Here is a 25,614-nt window from a genome sequence, read left to right as displayed (position 1 = left end):
AGACGTGATCTAAGTAGGTCCTAGCCACGGAGCCAGACCCTGCCCTGTTAACTGTGATGCAAGTTCCCACCCACCTTTCCAGGTGGAGTACCAGGCGCTCCGGGACTGTCTGATCAAGCATTCCATCATCATCCGAGGGGAGTCTGTCACCAGGCCCCTGAACATCACCCAGGCTGCAGACAGGAGGGATGCCTTTGTCAAGGTACAGAGTTGTGGGAGAAGGGACGCATATGTCTCTCTGTTGAACACAGCTCTTGTCCTGCTGGGGGAGAGTGGGAAAGAGCAGAGATGGCTGAGCAAGTCTTGACACTGCCAGTCACCTGTCTGGTGACGGTGGGCTTCCTGGCCTCTCTGGCCTTCAGTTTCTTGCCTTTAAAGTAGGGATAGTGCCCTCAGTCGGTCCATGAGATCCGCGTGCATGCAGCCTTTGCAGGTGAGCTTAGCGATGAGGGACTGCATTCCTCTTACGCTTCAAAGCCCATGGGCTTTACCCCATGTCTCCTCAGAGCATCTATGGGCACCTCTTCCTGTGGATTGTCAAGAAGATCAACACTGCAATTTTCACTCCACCTGCCCAGGACCCCAAAAATGTACAAAGAGCCATTGGCCTCCTGGACATATTTGGCTTTGAAAATTTCCAGAAAAATAGGTATGAAGATCTCAGTTCACCTGCTTTCAGAGAATGGGAGATCAGCTTAGCTCCTCTCTAACTGAGCAAGCTAGAGGGTAAACATTCTGCCCCCTTCTGCCCCCGCCATGAGACCACGAGCAGGGACCCCTCCCACCTTCTCACAGATGCGAGTGTGCTCTGCAGGCCTGAATGTGCCTGCAGTAAAATGGTCTGTGCACCCCTCTGACACCCCCCCAACAGTGAGCTACAAGCATCCCCAAGCACGAGGCTGAAGCCCCAGCATTTATCACCTCTTTCGACCCATCTGCTCTCCTAATGAACTAAAGTGAATGATCACGTGAGGCTGGGGTGAACTGCATCTTTAGATGAACTGTTATAGTACGCAGTGACAGAAAGCAGGGGATGTGTGCCCCTCCCTGACTTTGGAGTTTGGCAAGGGTAAGACAAGGCAGGACACCTCTGATCCTGCATCCCAGTGTCCCAGCACCCCAGACAGGAAGCCCAAGAGCCAGAGGCAGGAGGCAGGTCAAAAAAGTGATGCCTAGCTGGGACTGTGATGAAGGCTGGGAAGGGGAGGGGACAGGGTGCTGAAGAGAGTCAGGTAGTAGAGCTGAATGAGGACAAGTGATGCCCTGGGGCATTATCAAGTGGCAGGGGGATGACAGATCAGGAAAATAAGGACCTCAGGACAAGTAAACAGGAGCGTTCTGGGATTGCAGAATCCCCAAAAATCTCGAGGGGCAGGGTGAAGGTCTGCTCACTGGACTCTGGGGGATGGGCAGGGCTGGCAGAACTCAGCCCAGTGCAAGGGCAGCTCTAAGGCACAGAAACTCAAGTGTCATTCAGATCATTGGTTTCTGTTCTCAAGAGGGACAGCTGAACAGACCACACACGTTAGACAGCTTGGAGGTGGACGAATAATTGGTTGCGGGGGATGCGGTCATTTATACAGGGCCCCTCCTTGAAGGAGCCACAAGCTGGCTTTGCTACAGGGCTGCAGTCCCCTCCTGCAGGTGGCCACTGAGCACTCTCCAGGCAGCGTGCTGGGAGTGGGGGACACTGTGGACCTGTCCCCTCACCTCTTGGGTTAACAGGTGTTGAACGACCAGGCTCAGGTATGATGAGGATTTGCATAAATGAGCAATCCATCCTGAGGAAGAAAGTGAGAGCCAAGGGTTGAACAGAACAAGCTGGGCAATGAGCAAGGAGAAGAGGGTGGTAGCAAACGTGAGACCACTCCAAGGCTCAGAAGAAGTGGGTGCCTTCACAGAGCCATGGGAAGGAGGCTACGGTGACCCAGGCCACTCCCTGGGAGCTGCGGGGAGGCTTTGTACTGTGTCTCTGTCTGAGGAGAATCTGAAAACAGCGGGAAACCTGGGAGGATTGGAAGCAGGGGGACAAGCAGGGCCTGCTCGCCAAAGAGCTCCCCCTAGCGGCATGTGGAGATGGGGGGATGCAGGGAGCCGGCAGGAAGCCACTCCTGGGTTCTTCTGGGTGAATAAGGGGGCCTGGACACAGGCCTCTGCCGTGGGAGTAGAAGGGAGTACACAGGTCAGGGTGCTGTGATGGAGAGAGCGGGGACCAGACTTCGGCAGCTGACTGGAACTGGGGAGGAGGCAGGGAGAGGTGTCAAGCATGACTTCTTGGTTGGTGACTTGAGCCAGGGGTGGTAAGTGGAGGGATCATTTCTGGAGGTGGGGTGTCCAGGAGGAAGAGCAGCTGGAGGATGGGGCGGGAGCAAGGAGTATGTCTGACTGATGCAAAGCAGCCCAGCAGTCATTACCGTTGCCTGGTCTCCAAAATCTCATCTCAGCACCAAGGCCCCTTGCCCCTGGGGCTGGGGCTGCTACAGGACACCTAGTCCCCTAAGGATGATCTCATGATGACATTCTCCTAGTCTGTCTGCCGTGGGCTGGAGGAGGTGATGGTGGCAGAGACAGAGAGAAGAGGGAGTACACATGTATGGGGATGTGTGTCCGTGGGCATGCATGCACAGCTTGATGCAAATGGCTGGTGGCCGGCGCTTCCAGCCAGCTCCAACAGGGAGCGAGCTGACCTCGCTCCACCTCTGGGTGTGCATTCCCTCCACAGCTTTGAGCAGCTCTGCATCAACTTTGCCAACGAGCACCTGCAGCAGTTCTTTGTGCAGCACGTGTTCACCATGGAGCAGGAGGAATACCTCTCGGAGAACATTGCCTGGGACTACATCCACTACAATGACAATCGGCCCACCCTGGACCTGCTGGCCCTCAAGCCCATGAGCATCATCTCCCTCCTGGATGAAGAGAGCCACTTCCCACAGGTAAGCCCCTGAGCCTGCAGACCTTCAGGTGGAGACCCCTACTCATGGCTCTTGCCTTCAAGGTTGGGAAAGTCCCCTGGGGTGGCCCATGGGTCCCTGGGTTGCTGAAAACTCTGCCAGGGATTAGCAGACCAGCCCCAGCCTAAGCAACCTCCTCGCTTAGAGGCTCACCAACCCCACCCTCACACCCCTCCCCAGCAGCATGACATCATGTTCACTGATTATTTACTCTAAGAACTCACCCCACGAGGGGCTTGCTAAGCACCCATGGGCCAAGGGCTGCAGGGGTGCAAGAGAGGGAAATGCCTGCCTGCTCACCCTCAAGGAACTCTGCCTGTCCTTAGGGCAGTAAATTTTCAAAATAGTACGAGTTCAGAGTCCAGAGAAGGGTGAAACCAGGGTTAGGGTGCCTAGATAATTGTAAGGAAGGCTGGACGGGGAGAGCTGGCAGTGGAAGTTGGCAGACCCATTCTCTGCTTCCAGCTTGGTCCCCATTCACTGTGAGCAGTCACCTATCCCTGGGCAGCGGTTTCCCATCTGTAGAAGGGTCCTTAGTCATTCCGAGCCCGGTTGCTTTGCCCCTGTGAGGAAGCCCCGAGTCCTGTGGATGTGCCAGCTGACCTCCCCATGGCTGGACTCTGGAATGTCAGCCCATAGGGTGTCTGTGTTCTTCCAGGGGACAGATACCACCATGCTGCAAAAACTGAACAACGTCCATGCCAACAACAAGGCCTACCTGCAGCCCAGGAACATCCACGATGCCAGATTTGGCATCACCCACTTTGCGGGTGAGGTGTACTACCAGACAGAAGGTATGTGCAGCTCCTCTCTGCTTCCCCTTCCTTCCAAATCTGGATCATTCCAGAAAGGCCAGGGAAGAAAGCTTGAGAGAACAAGGTCATTTTGCAGAGCAAGCAATGTGATAGAGGGAATGGGATGGACCATGCATGGTTTGTGATAGCAGTGATAGCTATCAGTGATAGCTCTATTGAGATATAATTCACATACCATGTAATTCACCCGTTTTAGCCTCAACTCAGTGGTCATTTGTGTATTCACAGAGGTGGGTAACCATTGCCATAAGTTTAGAACATTTTCATCACTCCAAAATGGAACCTCCAATTAATCATCAGTCTGCATTTTCCCCCAGTTCTGGGCAACTGATAATTTCCATCCCTATGGATTTACCTGTTCTAGATGTTTCATACAAATGGACCCAGTGCAATGTGTGGTCTTTGTGGCTGGCTTCTTTCATTTAGCATAATGTTTTTAAGGTTCATCCATGTCATAGCATGTATCAGAAAATTATTTCCTTCTATTGCAGTATGATCATATTCCACTGTGTGAATATAGAACATTTCATTTATTTCTTTGTCAATTGATAAACATTTGCATTGTTTCCACCTTTTGGCTATTATGAATATTGCTGCCATGAATACTCACATGCAAGTTTTTATGTAGGCAAATGTTTTCACTTCTTTGTGGTATACCAGTGTATATACTGATATAGGTAATTCTGTATTTATCTTTCTGAGTAATGACCCAACTGTTTTTCTAAGTGTCTACACTAGCTCACATTCCCACCAGCAATGTACGAAGGCTCTAATTTTTCCAAATCCTTACCAACACTTGCTATTGCCTGTCTTTTTTATGTTAGCCACCCCAGTGGATTTGAAGTGGTATCTCAGTGTAATGTTGGTTTTTGTTTCCCTGATGCTTTGAGTGTCTCTTCATGTGCTTATTGTTCATTTGTATATCACCTTTGGAGAAATGTCTTGTTCAAACCCTTCGCCCATGTTTTAATTAGTTGTCTTTTTATTGTTGAGTTGTAAGAGTTCTTTATTTATTCTGGATATAAGTACCTTATCAGATATGTAATCTGCAAATATTTTCTCCTGCTCTCTGAGTCATCTTTTCACTTCTTGATAGTGTCTTTTGAAGCACAAAAGTTTTTCAATTTGATAAAGTCCAATTATCTATTTTTAATTTTGTTGTTCATGCTTTTGGTGTCATGACTAAAAAACCACTGTCTGACCCAAGATTTACCTCTGTGTTTTCTTCCAAGAATTCTTTAGTTTTAACTTTTTATTTAGGTCTTTGATTCATTTTGAGTTAATTTTTATTTATGCTAAGATAGGCTCAGGCATGGTTTTGACTGGAGAAATAAAGGCCTGGGGTGATTAAATCTATTGGTGTGCTTAGAAAAATGAGAAAGGTAGTCAGTGTGCAGCTGTGGTCAGGATAATGGGTCAGGAAGCCATAGCAGCATCTCTGTGGCTCATATGGAGAAATGAGGAGGAGCTCTGGTCTGTATAACTGGAAACTCAAAAGTCAGGGATGATCTGTGCATACTTTTCAGTTGGAGAGACAAGGCAGTAAGAGGGACTGACACTTTCACATTAGAAGAGGTGAGGTGTTGGGAGGTCAGGGGATAATTTCTATTGTAGAACGAGAAGTGGTGGTTCCTTCATTGTCCCCACCTGGCCCTGGCTTTGGGATTCTTCAGAAAGGGAGAGACAAGAGCTAGTGGGACCTGCAGGGTCCCAGAACATAATACACTGAGTCCATCCCAACCTCCACGGACAATTCAAGGCCAATTATTATTATGTGAAGTGACATAAAACTATTGTGTATGCTATGATTAAGACAGCTTCTTTGTAGACTTTCTGAATGGAAAATTCTATTAATGTTCATTAAAGCTGAGCCTGCTAGTTTTTCTTTGGGTGCCATGCTGTGCTGATGAACTAAGCCCCACTTACTCTGCCTACTGGGGGATTGAGCCTGAGGTGCCTCAGTGCACCCCTCCCTTTGAGAACACCCCAGGTTGGGGAGGCTCTGCCTAAGCCTAGAGAGGCACAGAGTGCCACCAAGTGTCTGCTCATCCTCCATCTGCAGAGGGCAGGCTCCCCAGCCTGCAGGTGGGAAAAGCGTTTGTATGCACAGCACATGCTCACTCTTGTCACCCCCAGTTCTGTGAGTCCTCGTGGTACCCTGGAGCCTCCCCCCACAGGCATTGGGGGCAGAAGTGGGGAAAATCGGCTTCCTTCCCTCTGACTCAGTCTCCCTAACCCCCGATCAGGCTGTGCAGGTTTGCACAGAGCACTCCCGTAAAAGGTGGGGTGACTTGAAGGGGCACAGTGGGAGAGGAAACTCAGGGTCGTGCCCTTGTGGGGTCAGCTCTAGATGTCCTAGGAGTGTAGCCCTACAGCAGACCCCAAACCCTCACCAGCCTGGTTTTGAGAAGCAGCTCTTCTTCATCACCTTCTCAGTGATCCTGTGTCCCACTTTAGGGCATGTCCATTCTTACCCATGCCCAGAATCATGCCTGTGTTAATAGTTGGCTAGGACTGCCATACCAAATCTTCCCAGATGGGAACAGAGATGCACTTCCTCATGGTTCTAGAGGCCAGAAGTCCAAGATTAAGTTGTGGTTGGTTCCTTCTGATGTTTCTGGCATCTTTAGTGTGTCTATGCATCTGTGTCCTAATCTCTTATAGGACACCAGTCACACTGGATTACGGCCACCCAAATAGCCTCATTTTAACTTAATCTCCCCTGTAAAGGTCCCATCTCTACATATAGTCATAGTCTGAGATACTGGAAATTAGAATATCAACATATGGATTTGGGAGGGATGCAACTCAGCCCCATAACAATGCCCTCCCCCTCAATTTCTGGATTCTCGGTCTTCAGGCTGGAGGGACCCCTGGCCCTAGCAGGACCTTCTAGGACTCCAGAGCAGAGCTGGTGAAGGGGCCAGGGGCTATCAGGCCCTCAGATCCTCCTTAGCAATCACAGATATATTTGGTTCCTAAACCCATTCTGTTAGAGAGCACACATGCACTCACACACACATTCACACCCTGCCTAAGGGGACACATTCTGTCCCAAGACCTGTGCAGTTTGAACTCATAATGAGGAGGGAAATGTGCCCTTAAGGACCTCCTGATCAGAGCCACAAACCTATCCTTCAGCCAGTAAGACAAGTGGAGTGAATGCCTTCCCTCTTTCCATTTTGGGCTCCCAGAAAGAGCAGAGTAGCTTTCCTCCTACGCAGGTTTTGCGGGACATTGGAAGTAACACCCCCCCCCCAACCGAAACACACACAGACTGGCTGGCTGGGGCTGTATGCAGATACTCCCAAAGCTGCGTCTGGGCTCAGGGGCAAGGGCAGGAGTGGCCATGCCTCCCTCTCCAGACTGCAAGCTCTCTGGACATTACCAGGCTGCCAGATTTTCAGGGCTTACTGGTGGGGGTGGGAGCCTTCTTCACTCTGTCCTTTGACTTCTTTTCTTTGTAGCTCCTTTATATGAGTAAGTAGTTGCCCCAATCAGACCTGCTCAAGGTCACCCAGAAATTTAGTGGGCCAGATCCTCATGAGAGCCCCCAGGCATCTCACTGCAGGAAGATCTAAACTGTATCATGAAGGGATGCACCATCTGCCATGTCCGCTGGTAGGCTCTGGAGCTGGTCAGTGTGTACTTGGCAGTTACTGTGATGGCTATGGCTGGAGGTCTCGGACCTGAGCCACTCCTGTCCGTGGTGCACCCAGGGAGGGCTGCGGCTGGCAAGGAGGAGGAAAAGTCCTCGGGCCACCCCTGACCTGAGTAGTAGGGTCCATGAGAAAGGTCCCACAGAGACCAGGGGAGCCCTAGGAGGGCCCTGGGGAGCCTCCTGGAATAGACAATGCTTGAGCTGGTCTTGAGAATGAGCAGGAACTGGCTCGACTGGATAAGCAGGGAAGAGTGTCCAGCAGGGCCTGGTGGGGGCTGGAGGTGTGGGAGAGCTGGAGCCTCTGGGGTGCTTTGGCACCAGTGGGGTGCAGGGCCACGGGGGCCCCAGGAGATGAGGGAGGGGATGAGGAAGTCATGCTCTGATGGCGGAATAGCAGAGAATGGGTTCAGGCAGGATGACAGAGCAGCGTGCAGCTCCAGGACGGTCCCGGTTCCTGGGCCATGAGCCCGGAAGTATGGGACAGAGATCAGAGGGGTGGGCTGTGATTCAAGCAGAAGAAATGGCCATGGCTTAGACAGGGGGTTGTGGTGTGGATGGTGGGTGAAGGGGCTGGAGAGTTTAAATGTGGGTGTGACACATTGGTACTGGGAAGAGCTGAATTCAGGCCCCAGGTGCAAGGAGCCCTGCTGACTGGACAGGGAGATCAAGGGAGGGATGGAGAGGGCAGCTTCGGTGGGGGCTCCTCCGGGCATCTTGAGGCAACCAGAGTCCGCACCTTATTGCCTTCTGTTCCCCTGTGGGTCAGAGGGGATGGCTGAACTGGGCTTGCAGGTGGGCTCTCCTTCTCCCACAGGCTTCCTGGAGAAGAATCGAGATGTACTGAGCACAGATATCCTCACCCTGGTCTACTCCTCCAAAAACAAGTTCCTGAGGGAGATTTTCAAGCTGGAGTCAGCAGAGACCAAGCTGGGCCATGGTACCATCATCCCGGCAAAGGCAGGGAGCCAGCTTTTCAAGGTGGGCTCCCATGGGTGCCCTATCAGTGCCTCCTGGGTCTCTCAGCCCTTAGGGCCTCGGGGGTCAGATGTGCATGCACAGAGACCTATCACCTGGAGTCTCGGTTGTTTATTCAGGGCCCAGAAGTGAGTGTAAAACAGGAGTGGGGTGTTGCTATTGCTATGTGGATGGCGGTGAGGGGACAGGTGCCCGTGGATGTGCCTGCTTCTGAGTGTGTGGTGGTCTGGTGGGGGCACATCTGCTTTTGTTAATTGTATTTTTCTATATTGGTCTCTGTGCATATGTTGTGTGTGTGTGGTGTGTGTATTGTGTGGTATGTGTGTACAGTCCATGTGTTTCGTGCAATGTCTGTGGGGAGTACATGTGGTGTATGTGGTATTTGATGTGTGTGGGGGTTGGGGTTGGGGGTGTATTTTGTGTGATGTATGTGGTGTGTGTGGTGTGTGTATGGGTATATGTGGTACGAGATATGTGTGGTATGTGGGGGAGTGTACTATAGTACATATGGTAGGTATGTGTATGGTGTAGGGGGTGGGGGGTAGTATATGTGGGGTTTGCAAGATGTGCGTATGGTATGGGATTTGTGGTGTGTGCACATGTGTGCTATGGCATGTGCAATGTGCGTATGTGATATGTGACATGCGGTGTGTGTGTGTCTGTGGTACGGTGTGTATGTTTTATGTGTATGGAGTATGTGGTGTGTATGAGGGTGTGTGTGCTATGGTGTGTATGGTATGTATGTGTGATGTGTGTGGTATGTGTGGTGTGGGGGGCGGTACAGGGTGTGTGGTGTGGCAGCAGAAGCACTAAGGGCTGCTGACCAGGAAGGTGGGCAGCAGAGAGCCCTCAGTTCTCCTCAGGGCAGCCTAGGATTTCCTGGGAGGGTGAGGGTCTGCCCACCCACTCCTTGTCATGCTTCCACCCCTTAAGAATGACTATTCCAGAAAAGCCCCATGCATCGTCTGGTGAGGAGCTCCTCCAGCCCTGGCCAGTGAAGCGGGGCTAGCTGAGTGGTTCGGGAATTGGGGTATAGGCCGAGGAAACTGCCCTCTGTGTCTTGCATTCAGCACTGGCCACAATGAGGTGCCCTTGACCCTTCTTTGTGCTCCACCTGACCTCTGGTGGAGACCTCTCCAGAGACCTCAGTGCCCAGGACCCACCATGTGCTGAGCGGGCCTGGGGAGGCACCAAGGAGCCATGAGGCTGGGCAGGAATTGCCCCGCTCTGGACCCAGGTGGAGCCAGGCTGGACCCTGTGTCTCACTGAACCAGGCTAAACTCTCCCCACCTGAGGTCAGAGTACAGGCTTGTCCTGGCTCTGCGGGGGGTGGGGTGGGCAGAGCATGTCCTGGGGATTTCAGGGAACAAGAGGACAGCAAGGGAAATGCACATTATTTTACAAACGAGGACAACAAGAAAATGCTGCCCATTGGTATTACAAGGTGCTGGTGATTGCATCGTCTTCTCAGACGTGTTAAAACTTGTGTCACCAATTAATGCAATTTGGCACTACATACCTTTGCTAGGGTGCATTTGACTTGGGAAGGGTTTGATCAGAGAACATCACCCAAGATCAGCATTGCACAAAGCACACACTGAGCCAGCTGGGGGCTTGCGCTGGCTTCCTCTTGCATCCATAATTTTGTCACAGCTACTTTAAAACAATACACATGGGTGTGCCTGGGTGGCTCAGTCGTTAAGGGTCTGACTTTAGCTCAGATCATGATCCCAGGGTCCTGGTATCAGAGCGAGCCCCTTGTCGGGCTCCCTGCTCAGTGGGAAGCCTGCTTCTCCCCCCACCCACTCCCCCTGCTTGTATTCCCTCTCTCGATGTCTCTCTCTCTCTGTCAAAAATAAATATATAAAACCTTTTTTAAAAAAATAAAATAACGGGGTGCCTGGGTGGCTCAGTGGGTTAGGCCGCTGCCTTCAGCTTGGGTCATGGTCTCAGGGTCCTGGTATCGAGCCCCGAGTTGGGCTCTCTGCTCGGCGGGGAGCCTTGCTTCCCTCTCTCTCTGCCTGCCTGCCTCTCTGCCTACTTGTGATCTCTCTCTGTCAAATTAATGAATAAAATCTTTAAAAAAATAAATTAAATAAAATAAAACAATATACATGTACTACAATCTGAAAATGTGCACTATAAAACATTTTTTTAAAAACATACAAAACCAATGCAAAAACTAAAAATGTAGAAGGGTAGAGGTAAAAAGGGAATGTTGCCAGTTTTCACATTCTTTCCCACCCTGGTGTATCATCTTGCACACCCCACTTGGGTGACCCCACCCCTGGACAGGATATCTTGCCCCATCTTACCCACCAGAACCTATGATGGGCCAGTGTATGAGGGGCTAAAAGAATGCAGCCCTGCCTATCTGGGACCTTGGCAGAAGCCCTCACATGGGTCAGCTGTGTCCCAGGCAGAGCTGCCCGGACCCCCACTTATGCCTGTTCTTCTGCCTGCAGTCCACAGACCCCAGCAAGCGGCCCTCCACGTTGGCCAGCCAGTTCAAAAAGTCCCTGGACCAGCTGATGAAAATCCTGACCAGCTGCCAGCCCTACTTCATCCGCTGCATCAAACCCAACGAGTACAAAAAGCCACTGGTAATGAGGGAAGGCTGGGGGCATGTGGGGGAGGGAGGGGGCATCTATTAGATGAGTCTGATGGTATCTAGGGTCACATCTCTCCCTTCAGTGGGCCTGGTCAGCATGAGAGCTCTCTGCCCCCATTCTAGAGATGGGGACACTGAAGTAAGGTGACCAGTCTAGACCATTGAAAGATCAGTGATTGGCTAGGCTTTCCATAACCCAGAGCTCTGCTGTCTCAGTACACCATTCAGGCTGTCTGCACTTGGCCAGGTGATTTACTTCTTTGAGTCTGTTTTCTCTTCTGTAAAGTCAGAATTGTGCCTGCCCTGGGGGAGGGGGCGGAAGCAGCAAGAACTGTATGTGATGTTTTGGCAAATCTGCATGTGTAAACCCCACTCAATAAGGCGCTAAGGGGCCACAACTGGTATTAGAATGTCAGAGGCTGGAAAGCTGATGGTCACCAAGACCCGAGGCCAAGTGGCTCTTGGCCAAGTGGCTCTTTGAAGAGTGGTTTTATCCACATATATACAGTGTGGGGTGGGAGCCAGGTGCCTGCCCAGGAGTCCCAGATCTGTGGGCTTGGGGATCCCAACCAGAAGCTGAAATTCAAGACTCCCAAACTGGGAGATGTCATCCCAAAGGAGATAAAATGACTCAAAATATTTTATAAGGGGAAAAATCAATATTACATTAATTATATTTTTGAATAGAATGAAACTATAGAAAATTGCGAATGGCCTAGGAAATCCAGAATGTATCTTCCTTAGAGGCACAATACCTATATTTTGATAATAACTGTGCTCTCGAAGGCTCTCTGCCCACACCCACATCTTCCGCTAGCGAAGCTGTGAGACAGGTGGGCGGGGCCTGAGGCTGACGTTCCTGTTTCTACTAGTCTCTCAGGGCCCGAGGCTGCTGTGGGGGGGAGGGAAGGGGGCAGAGGGAAGGGGAGGGAGGGGGGAAGCAGGGGCAGGCAGGCAGGCTCAGTGTTTAAACCTGGCTCAGTCACTTGGGAGTGTTGGCCCTGAGCCTCAGGTATCTATTTTTAAACTGCAGCTAAGTACTCCACCAGCTAGAACTGTTGTAAAGATTAAATGAGAAACACTGAGCCCACAGGAAATGCTCAATAAATCAGAACCAATTAGTTGCCAAAGACTAAATGCCATAAGCAATTGTTTCTGTGGTTCTCAGTGTTTCCAGGTGGGTAACTGGCTCCTGGTGGAATTCCAAATTTGAAGGTGTGCCCCTAGTCCCCAGACATTCCTGGCTCAGAGGTTGAGGGGAGGTTCGCTACAGGCTAAGCTATGTAGAGTCTGGGGCCATGGCTGAGTCCCCATACCCCTGTGAAAAGCATCAGGCCCATAGTCCTGTTGGCCACGCCCATCTTTGGGTGGGAGGCGGGGCGGGGGGGCGGGGGGGGGGGAGACTAAGCGAGAATAGTTTCTGACTCCAGGTGGGAAATGTATTCCTCCATTCTGCTAGACTGTGGGAAGCAGAATAGTGCTGGAAGTGCTACAGGCGTGCCCACTCCAAGACAGGCAAGGCCAGGAGGAAACATTTAACATGACAAATGCAAATGACTTTTATATTCCTAGCACTTTGCTTATCCTGAGAATGAGGGAAGTATTTAGTGTTCTTGCGGATGTCACAGTTTGTATGTTATCGACTTTTATCTCCTCAGAAACACTTTCAGGACTTTTCAGTGACTTCAGACCAAATACCTCTCTCTTCAAAAGAGACTTTTGGTCAAACCAAGCATTGTTGAGTTGTCTCGAATCTGGGGATGGCTGCAGGGCTGGGGTTGGACGGGCTGCCCTCGTAGACGTGGCCACCGCGTGCCAGGGCTCAGAGAGCGGGCCTCCCACCTTTGCCCCCACAGCTCTTCGACCGGGAGCTGTGCATCCGGCAGCTGCGCTACTCTGGCATGATGGAGACAGTGCACATCCGCAAGTCGGGCTTCCCCCTCCGGTACACGTTCCAGGAGTTCTCGCAGAGGTTCGGCGTGGTGCTGCCCAGCGCTGTGCGCTTGCAGGTGCCTGTTGCCCTCCGCCTCAGCACACTGGCCCTAAGAGGCAGTAGTGGTCACCCTCAGAACCCCTGCCACCTCCAGGTACCCCAACCTCCGGTTCCAAAGGAGTCCTCGAGCTGCCCTCCTCAGGCTAAAGGCCCCTTCCCAGACTCCAAGCTTTGCAAAGACCCTTGCTCCTCCCTTTCTCTTACCTCTGGCCCCAGGTCTCACTCCCTGGGTGGCCTGGAAGTAAGGGAGCCTCTAGAGGCTCACCTGGTCACACTCACTGGATGAGGCTAGTGGCTGGATATGTTGGTTCTAGGAGGTGTCTGCGGTTTAAAGCACATGGTAGCAAGCTGGGGAGATAATGTGTGGCTGGATTGCTATTTGGCACAGGAGGTCCTTCCCATCCTTCCTCAAATACCAGCCATCCTAAGTTTTGGACTGCCCAAGTACCCAACAGCCACACTGAGGCTCCAGGCCTGTAAAGCACGGTGGCCTTGGTGTTCCAGGTCCTGGGTGCTCCCTTGGGCCCCATCCTTATTTGGAAGTCCCTGAGCCTGTGTCCTTGCTAAGCAACACTGACGGTGAAACCCAAGAGAGGAGGAAGACTTGAATTTGAGAAAGCCTTTGAGAAGGGACCCTCTGCCCCCCACCTCAGGGTGGGGTTGGGGGGCTGCTCCAACTCCCCTGAGTCACTCCTGTCTTCTCTTTGGCAGCTTCGAGACAAAGCTCGCCAGATGACTCTGCACATTGCTGAAATGTGGCTGGGAACAGACAAAGAGTGGAAAGTGGGAAAGACCAAAATCTTCCTGAAGGTGAGCTCCTGAATGTGCTGGTCCTCCGTCTCCTCCTTGGGGCTGTTCCCATACCCACCAGGTAGCATCCCCTCACCCACCCGGAGCCAATGCCGTGGGAGACTGCTCCAGGTTTGGCCCCCACCCTGAGGCATTCCCGTTGTAGAAAGCCATGCTGGAGCCATGTGGGAGGCAGGCAGGAAGGAAGGCAGGGGGAGTGTGGGGAGGGCTCAGCCCAGCCTCCAGAAGTCCAGGAGGCTTCTCAGAGTGGGGCATCTAAGGCCAGACCTGAGGATAAGGAGGAGCTCCTCCAAACCACCAAGCAGAAGCAAGAAGGAGCTCAGGGTAGGCTCCCACAGTCCCTGTGAATAGGCCTCCTTCTCTGTGCCAGGAGCCGGACCAGGGAAGTCAGACTGGGGGAAGCTCCACCTCTTTAGAGCCCTGGGGAGCTAGTGCTTCGGCGGAAGGAATCCATTTGCTGATTCTCCCTCACCCCAGAAGAGCTTGTCCTTGGGCAGGCGTGTGCAAGCAGCACCACCCACCTTCTACCTCCATTTCTCACAACTTACAGGGAGGCCCAAGTCACACAGAAACAGCTTGTGGCTGACAGCCTCTAGCCCTTGAACCTGGCCTTTGGGCCCTCCAGGACCACAGGTTGGGTCAAGAGTGACCAAGGAGAGAAACTCCACGTTCGCTAGCCGTGTAAGCTGTGGGTGGGTGAGCAGAGAGAGAAAGAGGAGGGAGAAGAGAAGATCAGTGCCAGAAGCATGCTCTGCCAGCCACCCAAGCCCCACCCCATCCCTACCACCCCTTCCTAAGTCCTCCACTCCCTCTACTTCCTCACAGAGTCTGCTTACCCAGCCTCTCTGTTCCCAGAGGGACCTCCCTGCCCTGACCCTCTAGTCAGTCCACCTGTTCATCTGTCCATGCATCAGCCAGGCCTGTGCTGGGGCTCTGGACTTAGACAAGAAGGAAAAGGCAGAAGGGCTTCAGATTCCACTGGGGAGGTGAGGCTGGCAGAAGGAAGATGTGGGAGAATTCCCAAGGTGCTGTCCAGGAAGTTGGGACAGACATTGAGGGCCACGGGGGGGACGTCAGTGTGGGCAGGTGGTCAAGGAGGGCAGGAGGAGAGTGTCCATTGCTTCACTTCTCTCCTTCCCTGGCTGCTCCTTGAGGCCACCATCAGAGGTCTGATGTAGTTCTCTGTCCCCTGTGACCACCTGGAAGAGGCTCAGTGTTTGCCTAATGCAAGACTGACAGAGGTGGGAGAGACCACCAAGCTCCTGCCTTTCCTCAGCACTCACCAAAGGACCAAGCTGTTTTCTTTTCTACAAAGATGGTCCTTCTCCTGCAGGAACTAGCATGGCAATCCCAAGGGAACAGCGATCCAGGTGAAGTACAAAGGGAGGCCAGAGAAAGTCATAGCTCAGGGGCAAATGGGGCTCATCAGCTCACTTTGAATCTTACTCAAAGCTTGGGGGAAATATATTTCTATTGAAACAAGCATGAATCTGTACTACAAGTTGAGTAGTATTTCACATGAATTTTGGAAAATGAAACACACCTTCAGGGAAAATTTGCCCCCTTGTTACCCAGGAAGTACCAAGAAGAATTGCAAGAAGAAGTTATTTCTACTCCAGAGTAGAAATAAATTTGCCAGACTGAATAAACAAGAAGAAAGAACTAAAATGGGAAGTTCTTGGATTGAGAACTAGGGGTGTTGTTACAGCTCCTGTGTCTGAGCCACATCAGGATCAATCTGAGGGCCCCTTCCCCTGCTTGCCCTCCTGGGAGCACATATGCTCCTTCTGGAGATAGGGTCCTGGCCCCGGGTAGGGTGTGCAGATGAGTAGAGGCAGCTCCATGCTGGGATCTCCTCTGTTCCAGGATAACCAGGACACTCTGCTGGAGGTACAAAGGAGCCAGGCCCTGGACAAGGCAGCAGTCAACATCCAGAGAGTCGTACGAGGCTACAAATGGAGGTGCTGGCCCTCCCCAATCCCCTCCCAACCCACACACCCACATCTATTCATGGCCTTGTCTGCCACATGTATATATCCTCTTTGGTGAAACATCTGTGCTTGTTGTTTGCCCAGTTTCTGATTGGATTCTTTGTTGAGTTTTGAGAATTACTTATGTATTCAAGATACTAGTCCTTCTTGGATGTGTGGTTTGCAAATATCTCCTCCCAGTCTATAGTTTTTCCTTAAATTCTCTTAAGAGGGTTTTTGCAGGGCAAAATTTTTAGTTTTGATGGAGTCCAGTTTATCCAATTTCCCTTCAGGGAGCATGCTTTTGGTGTCAAATCTAAGATCTTTGCCTGAAGGTTTTCTCCAGTCTTTTTTCTAGAAGGTTCTATTTTTTTACAGTTTGCATTTAGGTCCATTTTCATTTTGAGTTAAATCTTGTCTAGCATGTGAGACTTAGGCTATGGTTCTTTTTAAAAATTTTCCCCAGTGGATGTTGCTCCAGCATTATTCATTAGAAAGCCCATCCTTCTTTCAATGAATTGATTTTACACTTGTGTTGAAAACCAGTTGGGCATATATGCAGGTCTGTTTCTGCATTCTCTGTTCTGTTCCATTGATCCATGTATCTGTTCCTCTGGCAGTGCCACACTGTCTTGTTGACTGTAGTTACATAGTAAGTCTTCAAATTGTATAGACTGATTCCTCCTACCTTCTTTTTCAAAATTGTTTAAGCTGTTCTAGGTCCTTTGCCTTTCCATATACATCTTAGAAAGACCTTATCTATATCTACAAAAAATTCTTGCTGGAATTTTGGTAGTAATTAATGTTATATATCAATTTGAGGAGAATTGACATCTCCTATGTTAAGTTCCCTAACCTGTGAATTCCGTTTATTTAGATCTTCTTTGATGTCTTTCACCAATGTTTTTTAGTTTCTGGTATACATGTTCTGTATGTGTTTTGTTTTTTTGAGACATTATAGATTGGGGTTTTTTTGAGAAATTATAAATGGTATTGTATTTAATTTTGGCGTTAATATGTTCATGGCTAGTCTAAAAATATTATTGATCTGCATGTTTTGACTTTGTTTCCTACAACCACTTACTTTTTATGGATTTCTTGAAATTTTCTATGTAGATAATTACATTATCTGTGAATAGGGATAGTCTTACTTCCTCCTTTCCAATCTTTATGTCTTTTACTTACTTTTCTGCTTTATTGTACTGGCCTGAACTTCCAGTATCATAAGAGTGGTAAGAGCAGACAACTTTGCTTTGTTTCACATCTTGGGGGAAAGCACTCAGTCTTTAACCACTAAGTAAAATGTTAGCTGTAGGTTTTTTTGTAAATGTCCTTTTGTTTTGATAAACTTGAGAAGTTTCCTGTTTTGGGGAGTTTTTCTCAGAAATGGGTATTGAATTTTATATAAAAAAAAAAAGTTTGTATTAGTTGATATGATCATGTGATTTTTTTCTTGTGTAGCCTTTTAATATGGTGGATTACACTGATCAATTTTTGAATCTTGGACCAGCTTTTCATCCCTGGAGTAAGCTCTACTTGGTCATAGTATATAGTTCTTTTTTATATTCCTGAATGCTATTTGCTAACATTTTGTTATGAATTTTTACATCTGTATTTATGAGATCTATAGTTTTCCTTTTATTCTTTTGTAATGTCTCTGTCTGGTTTTGATATCAGAGTAACATTAACTTCATAAAATCAATTAGGTAGTGTTTCCTCCTCTTGTATTTCCTGGAAGAGATTGTGCAGAATTGATGTGAATTCTTCTTTGAATGTTTGCTAGAATTCTCCAGTGGAACCATCTAGGCCTGGACACTTCTTTCTGGGGAGTTTTTAATTATAAATTCCTTAATAGTTAAAGGGCAATCAAAAGTATCTATTTCATATTGAATGATTTGTGGTAATTTGTGGTAATTTGTGCTTTTTGAGAAATTAGTCCATTTCATCTTAGTTGTCAAATTTGTATGTATAGTTATTTGTAGTATTCTATTATTATCATTTCAATGTCTGCAGAATCTATGATGATACCCGTGTTTCATTCCTGATATTGACAATTTGTATATTTTTTTCTTTGTTTTGCTAGACGTTTGTCAATTTTATTGATCTTTTCAAAGAACGAGCTTCTGATTTCATTGATTTTCTCTATTGCTTTTCTTTCTTTCTGTTTTCAATTACAATGATTTCTGCTCTTTATATTATCTCTTTTCTTCTTCTAGCTTCGGGTGTATTTTACTCTGCTTTTTTAGATTATTAAGGTGGGAACATAGATAACTGATTCAAAACCTTCCCTCTATTCTAGTGTAAAATGCTACAAATCTCCTCAGCACTGCTTTAGTTGTGTCTCTTTCATTTTGATATATTGTTCTTTCATTTTTATTAAGTTCATATTTAAAACAATTTCCTTTGAGACTTTCTTTTTGGCCCATGTGTTACTTAAAAGTATGTTGTTTAGTTTCTAAGTGTTTGGAGATTTTCCTGTTATCATACTATTATTGATATCTAGTTTGATTCCATTGTGGTTAGAGAAACACTCTGTATGAGCTTAATTATTTTAATGTGTTGATATCTCCCTTATGGCTCAGGATATGAACTATGCTGTTGTACACTCTAAGAGCGCTTGAAAAGGATACATATTCTGCTCTTTGGTGGAATGTTCTGAAACTGTCAGATCTTTGTTGATAGTGATATTGAATTTTATATTCTTGCTAATTTGTTTCCTAGTTGTTCTACCAATTATTGAGAAAGAGGTATTGAAGTCTCTAAGTGTAATTGTGGATTTTCCTTTTTTTTTTTTAAGATTTTATTTATTTATTTGACACACAGAGAGAGAGATCACAAATAGGCAGAGTGGCAGGCAGAGGGGGAGGGGGAAGCAGGCTCCCTGCTGAGCAGAGAGCTGATGCGGACTGGATCCCAGGACCCTGGGATCATTACCTGAGCCGAAGGCAGAGGCTTTAACCCACTGAGCCACCCAGGCGCCCCAGGTTTTCCCATTTTTCATTTTAGTTCTATCATGTTTTGCGTCATATATTCTTCAGCTGTGTTGTTTAGTACATAAACTAAGGATTAATAATAAAGGATAATAACTAGGATTGCTATATCTTCTTAGTGGATTTATCCTTTTATCATCATGCTATGTCCCCCTTTGTCTCTGGTTATTTTCTTTGCTCTGAAGTCCACTTTCTCTGATAATAATACAGCCACTCCTGTTTTATTTTGGTTACTATTTACAAAATGTCAACAGAGTTGATATATATTTTTCATCCTTTTACTTTCAACCTGTATTTCAATTGAGTTTCTCATAGAACACCCCATTACTGCCAAGTGGTGATGGAAATCCAGGATTCCCCAGGGGTCTCCACTGACACAGAGCTCATTACTACTCATCAAGGGTGGCTTCCCACTCAGCGTTCTATGACATGACCCTGGCAAGGGCAGAAATCTAGGCTCCCTACTTGGTATTTTTTGGCATAAGTGGGGCTGGGACCACAGTTGTTTTGTGGTTTTTCACTGGAGTAGAATGGTTTTTATTTAAAAGTTTTCTGTCTTGCTAGTTGCCCCTTCCCTGATCCTTCTGGTAGACAGAGAAGGCTTTCCTTGGGGGCTTTTTGATCTGTCTCCATTGTCATTTCTGAATTACTGACTTCTTCAGCTCCTGCTCTGGGGAATATGAGGTAAAAAGAAAACCCAGAGAAGTTACCATTGTGTCACGCCTTGGATCTGAGGTCCTTAACTGGCCTGCCTTCTTCTCTCCACATTTCAGTCTTCTTATATTTGTTTTATATAAATGTACAGGGTTTTTAGTTGTAGTCAGCAGGAGAAATAGGAAAAAGTATGTCTACTCCATCTTCCCAGAAGTGATCATCATTGATAATTGATAGTGTTCTTGTTCTTCTGGACAATACAATTAGATAAGAATATTAAAGAAAAGATAAAAAATTAGGGTTTCTCAACTTCAACTCTATTGACATTTTGGATTAGATAAATCTTTGTTGTGAGGGCTGTCCCAGGCATTATGAGATGTTTAGCATTCCTGGCCTCTATTCAGGAGATGCCAGGAGCACCCTCCTCCCCCTTGCCCCAGTCATAGCAACCCAAAATATCTCTAGACATTGCCAAATGTTCCGGGGTGGGGGGCAAATCACCCCCATTTGAGAACCACTAGTGTAAGTATTAGAAAGGAAACAGATTGTCTTTATTTTAGATAATTATTTACTTCAGCCTCATATTAGAATCACCTAGGGAGATATTTATACTCTATGTGCCTGTATACCAAAAAATATCAGATAGACAGATAGATAGATATTCTCCAGACCCATCAGCAAAGATTCTGACTTAATTAAACTAGGTAGGACCTAGGCATCAATAAATATTGAAGTTCCCCAGATGGTTTTTAATATAGTTGAGATCTACTGTCTTAAGCCTAAGAAAATATCCTGAGAAATTATTAAAAGTGCTAAGGAAACTCAGATAAGTATGAGATAAAGGATACGTCTATATGCACCAAGCTCACTTTCCCAGAGGTCAGGTTTCAGCTTACCCTCTCCGTATTCAGCCCACTTTCCACCCTACAGAGAGGTACCCAGGCTACCAGGGCCTCGGGGGTTGCCCTCTTGCTTTGACCTGCCTCCAAAGAGGAGTTCTGGCCTGGGATTCTGACCTGGTTCCCAGCAGACACCTGGGCTACTGGCCAGAGTATCAGGAGAAGTCTGGCAAGGAGTAAAAAGTTAGAAATGAGTTTTATCCTTTCATAGACCTTTGCAAGAAGTGAGGAAAAATTTCCTGATTGCTCTAAAAACTAGACTGTCCTAATTCACAAATTTGAGTAGTTGGCAATGTTTTAAGTTCTTAACATGTGTGTCTTTGGCTTATAAATGCTTCTGGGAAAGAAATAATGTAAGTATTCATTATCCCCAGCATTTCATTATCCCTCTTCCCTTCAAGTCATTTTTCCCCTAAAGGCTTTGAAATGTCTGAGGTTGTTACATGCACATTCCTGCATTTCCCCTTCTAGGAAGGAGTTCCTGAGGCAGAGGGGGGCAGCTGTGACCCTCCAGGCTGGATGGAGAGCCTACTACAACAGGCGGAACTTCAAGCAGGTGAGAGAACTCACTGGAGAGGTTGCTCCACTGAAAGTTTGTTCATGTGAATATGAGAGCTCAGGCAGGGAGGATCCGATCACTAACTTGTTACAACAGACTTCAGACTGTTTCCTCAGCACTCCACACACTCCCTGTTTAGCATCATTTCAGGTCACATGGTTTGTGGGCTTCAGTGTGTTCTCTTACAGAATTTTGGGTGTCTCTAAAGCTAGAATGAGGTAGCCTGTTCTAAAATCACATCATGATTGTCTTTTCTCAATTTGCCGGCAGCAAAGTAGGTTGATGGATTATTCTTTGTTTCAAGCTCTTCTAATTTTTTTCTTAACCACAGTCACTGCTAGTGAGTGTCTGCTCAGCAAATGAACCAGAGCAACCTTAACCACGCCCTACTGGGCCTCACCTGATCGCATGACTTTGTCACTGATATGACTGTGGTTGGGACATGCAGTGGTCACATCAACAAACCAGGGCCAGGAAACCAGGCTCAAGGAACCAGGACCAGATGAGCTACGAGAGGCTAGAGTTCTGTGGAGGAAAGTGAAGACCCCTGGTTACTGGACTGTGGAATGATGCTTTGGGGGCAGAGAAATGCCAAGAGGAGCCTCTGAGGGTCCAGACAGGAGAGGCTGAAGGGCAGGGAACAGGGGAACAGCAACAAGATGCACATCTTTGCATTTTGAAATTTGACCCAGGCCTGCCCATGTACTGTGCTCACATTGCTTTGCATGCATTATTTTATTTATTTTTAAACCGACCCCATGTGTCAAGAAACTGAGGCTTAGAGAGATTAAATAATTTTCCCAGGAGCACACAGCTAGTAAACAGTAGAGCTGGGGTTTGGATGCAGTCTGTAGAACTTCCAAGCTTGGAGGATGAAGCACGACCCCACAGACCCGGCACCTATTGGGTTGGTCTTTGAGAAGCCAGCAAGACTTTCAGGGGCTCAGGGACTACTGTGCACCAAAGCATATTTGCAGCATAGAAATGGGTGTTTATCGATTTTTTATTTCCTCTTAATTTTAAAGATCCCAGAGATTAGCTTAATGAAGCCAGCCATAGGCCTCCACACAGGTACCCTAGCTTCTGACAATTTGGCTGGACTTAGCTTTAGGTGTGATAAGCAAGTCCCCTGGAATCCCATTACTCATGTGACCTCCAAACCAATTCTGCAATCCCTGACCACCAGAAAAGCACTTTATTGTCTATGCCATTTAACAATACTTATTTAACACTTATTTGCATGCCAAGGACTGTTCTAAGTGCTTTGCAAGTAATAACTCACTTAATATGCTTATGCTTATAGGTGCATAAAATTTTAGCACTTAGCCCTTTGCCAAAAAGCAGATAACTGTGACGTTTATTTGTAAGGTCTCTTGGGGCGTATGACGTGCCTCTCTTTCTCTCTGTCCCTTTGGGAAAGCCTTCTCCATGCTCTGTTTCCTGCTGGGCCCAGGCCTCCTTTTGAGCATCTGTCCCTCTTGTGTCCACAGATCCTCCTGGGTTTTGAGCGCCTGCAGGCCATTGCCCGGAGCCAGCTGCTGGCAAAGCAGTACCAGACCATGAGGCAGAAGATGGTCCAGCTGCAGGCGCTGTGCAGGGGCTACCTTGTGCGTCAGCAAGTCCAGGCCAGGAGGAGGGCAGTGGTGGTCATACAGGCACATGCCAGGGGCATGGCTGCCCGGCGGAACTTCCGGCAGCAGAAAGCCAATGTAGGTAATCGGTGCACTCTTAGGCCGATGAGGGCTGACTGGGGCCCATAGCAGGAGGCAGTCAGGAGGGACGAACAGCAACATTGAGCTCTCACCAGACACTCCTATCCCTTCCATGTCCAGAGTTATTGCCGCAGCAAGTCTTCACGCCATTTGGGACACCTAGGTCACCCCAGGAGCATGAAGGATATGGCATAGAAAAGGCATCATGTCAGCAGGATGGTCTTATACCTGGAACCTGGTGCTCGCTTGGCAGCGCATATAATAATATACCCGGAACCTGGAAATTGAGACCCTTGATCTCCTCCTTTTAGCCCTGGGGACAGTTTCTCAGCAGGACTGGTCCCTCCCTGAATGACATAGGAAACCAGGGCCAGATGAACTATAGGCAACCACAGCTCCGTGGAGGAGGGCAAAGGCCCCTGGGTGACTGGGCCATGGCATGACACTTCTGGGTTACAGAAGTTCCAAGAGGGGCCTTGGAGTGTCTGGGCAGGAGAGGCTGACGGGCAGGGAGCAGGGGAGCTGCACAATGTGCACATCCCTGCCTTTTGAAATTTCACCCTTGAGATCCCCTTTCCTCCAATCGGCACCTGAGAGTCAACCTCTTTCCTCAGTACTTGCTCATTTGGAAACTGTGATAAGGAAAAGGCTAGGATGAAGTCTACGCCTGCTCTAGAGATGAAAGTTGGGTCTGCTGAGCACATTACTAGTGCGTGCAGTGGTCAGGACAAGTAAGACAGTGGACCCTCAGACATGTGCGCAGCAGGCTTCTGCTCCCATGTAGCGCCAGACAGACCACAGATCAGCCTCACCTGTGCGTTAGTACAGGCCCAGGGATCTGTCCTAGTGGAGCCTTGAATGAAGGGACCAGGTGGGCAGCTAGGTTCTAGGGGCCCCTAGGGCTTGAGGCAGTAGGGACCATTTCAGGCAGCCTTCCTTCTCTGGACCTCAGATTCTCCATGGGAAACAAAAGCCCAGGGTGGTTCATCTCTAGTCATACTAGCTATTAAATGCTAGGATTTTAGAGGAAAACTTACTGATTTGAACAAATGATGTCAGGAGGAGGTCAGTGAGGTGCTTGCATCTGCTGGCCCTGTGGTGACCTTGCTCCTCGGGGTGTATGCACAGGGGCCTCTGGTCATCCCAGCTGAAGAGCAGAAAAGCCTAAGTGCTCTCCCCACCAAGAAGCGGAAGTCAATCTATGACACCATCACGGACACGGAGATGGTGGAGCAAGTGTTCGGTTTCCTCCCTTCCATGATTGGTGGGCAGGAGGGCCCGGCCCCACAGCGCTTTGAGGTAAGATGGGCCCTGTCATTCAGGGGTCCGGCCTGGCAGGGGATACGAGGATGCTGCTCAGTCCCTGACTGCGGTCAGCCTCCAGGCTCACAGAGAAGCCAAGATTCAGCTAGGGGAACTGGCAGAAGACACGGTGAAGTGTGTTCTGCAGGCCTGGTGACCAAGCAAAGAAAAGGGGAGCATGAGTTTCTGTGTGAAGACCCTTCCAAGTTAAGCAGGTTTCTTACCTAGGAGACTTCCTAGAACCTTTAACATGCAAATGCTTTGGGGCTTTCAACTAGGCAGCATCTCCCACCCTGTATTCGACCCCCTCTCTCAGAGCACCCTGCAGCTTCTGCTCTGCAGACTGTGACCTGGGGGCTGATGAACACTGAAAACTAATGAGCACTGACAGCGGTGTCTGGGGCAGGGGAGGGGTGGAGGGGGAAGGGGAGGGCAGGAGGGGAGCAGGTCCCCAGCTCTTGCCACACTCTTGCCACACTCAGCTCTGGGCCCTGAGACCCAGTGAACTAGGTACCCCCACCACTGCCCCTCCAGGTGCTCATGCCTTTCCCCTAAGCATGTACACACACACACACACATACACCAGGCTGCACAGTCGGGGCAGCTGAGACCACTTCTGCAGGAGGAGAAGCCCACCAGGGGCCCACTGATGATGTGAGGCGGTAGAAAAGGTCTCAGACACGAGGGGGAAGTGGTTCCTGCTGTACCCAGCCTATAATCAGACAGACCTAGCTTGGGGCTCCCTGGCCCCCAGAGAGGCACACCCTGCCAGCTAGCATCTGAAGGGATAGCTGACCTCTGGCCTTCCCTCTCACTGGCACACAGGACCTGGAGACGGAGACCCAGAAGCTGCCTGAGGTTGACCTGGACGCGGTCCCCATGGTGGAGGAACCGGAGGACGATACGGACGGCCTGGCCGAATACACCTTCCCCAAGTTTGCTGCAACCTACTTCCAGAAATCAGCCAGCCACACACACATCCGGCGGCCCCTCCGATACCCGCTGCTCTACCACGAGGATGATGCCGACTGCTCGGTACCCAGTGGCTCTCTGGTTTCTAGTGGCTCAGGCCACCCCCTGCTTCAGAGGCAATGAGGAAGGGGAGGGTTCACTGTGGGCCCTTCATTCTAGCCAAGCCCTCGGTCTCCCTTCCCGCAGGCCGCCCTGGCCGTGTGGAGCATCATCCTGAGGTTCATGGGGGACCTTCCGGAGCCAGTGCTTTTCGCCAGGAACAGCCTGCGTGGGGGCTCAGTGATGCGGCAAATCCACAACACCCTGGGCAAAGAGAACAGCACCCAGTCTCCACAGCTCCACAGCTCCACACAGGTACGAGGTGCGAGGGGGGGGCAGGGCAGAGCCCAGATGACCCCCTGGCTCCAGGCCCCATGGAAGCTGTTCTGGAAGTGGGCAAGACATGGAGTGAGTGTCAGCCACTGAACCCTTGACTTGAGCTCAGGACCTCCTGAGCATGATGCCCAGGAGTCCTGAGTGATACAGTCTGTACTGAAAAGGGCCATCCAGGCTCTGGGTCTTGGGTTTGACGTGAACAGAGTTCAAACATACAGAGCAGTGGTAACAACTGTGGTGGTGTTACTGATGGACAGCATGCTGTCTACCAGTTGTTCCTCCTCAGTTAATCCCCGGGGGAGCCAACCCTATGATGTAGGGATTAGTGAGTTTATTACAGCGAAAGAATCCAAGAAGTGAAGAGA

The 25,614-nt window shown here is 49.1% G+C and overlaps 1 protein-coding gene across 4 annotated transcripts in view; it reads left to right on the top strand.

Moving 5' to 3' along the window:
* Positions 1–25,614, top strand: part of MYO7B (myosin VIIB) — a gene marked incomplete at its 5' end in the record, with an annotated part of 76,987 nt that overhangs the window by 24,783 nt on the left and 26,590 nt on the right. For 3 of the 4 annotated variants that reach the window (XM_080798531.1, XM_080798530.1, XM_080798528.1), the window contains 14 exons: positions 83–202; positions 507–649; positions 2,723–2,933; positions 3,610–3,745; positions 8,242–8,405; positions 10,868–11,005; positions 12,870–13,022; positions 13,718–13,816; positions 15,683–15,777; positions 20,801–20,885; positions 22,379–22,597; positions 23,729–23,899; positions 24,728–24,937; positions 25,061–25,228. In XM_080798531.1, coding sequence (XP_080654657.1) covers positions 83–202; positions 507–649; positions 2,723–2,933; positions 3,610–3,745; positions 8,242–8,405; positions 10,868–11,005; positions 12,870–13,022; positions 13,718–13,816; positions 15,683–15,777; positions 20,801–20,885; positions 22,379–22,597; positions 23,729–23,899; positions 24,728–24,937; positions 25,061–25,228 — 2,112 coding nt within the window. Of the gene's footprint in view, positions 1–82; positions 203–506; positions 650–2,722; positions 2,934–3,609; positions 3,746–8,241; positions 8,406–10,867; positions 11,006–12,869; positions 13,023–13,717; positions 13,817–15,682; positions 15,778–20,800; positions 20,886–22,378; positions 22,598–23,728; positions 23,900–24,727; positions 24,956–25,033; positions 25,229–25,614 lie in introns of all 4 variants that reach the window. The other variant, XM_080798529.1, reaches the window with a different exon arrangement.

The sequence above is a fragment of the Martes martes genome, assembly GCF_963455335.1.
Source record: "Martes martes genome assembly, chromosome: 3".
Lineage (NCBI taxonomy): Eukaryota > Metazoa > Chordata > Mammalia > Carnivora > Mustelidae > Martes > Martes martes.
This window is presented reverse-complemented; position numbering and strand designations above follow the sequence as displayed.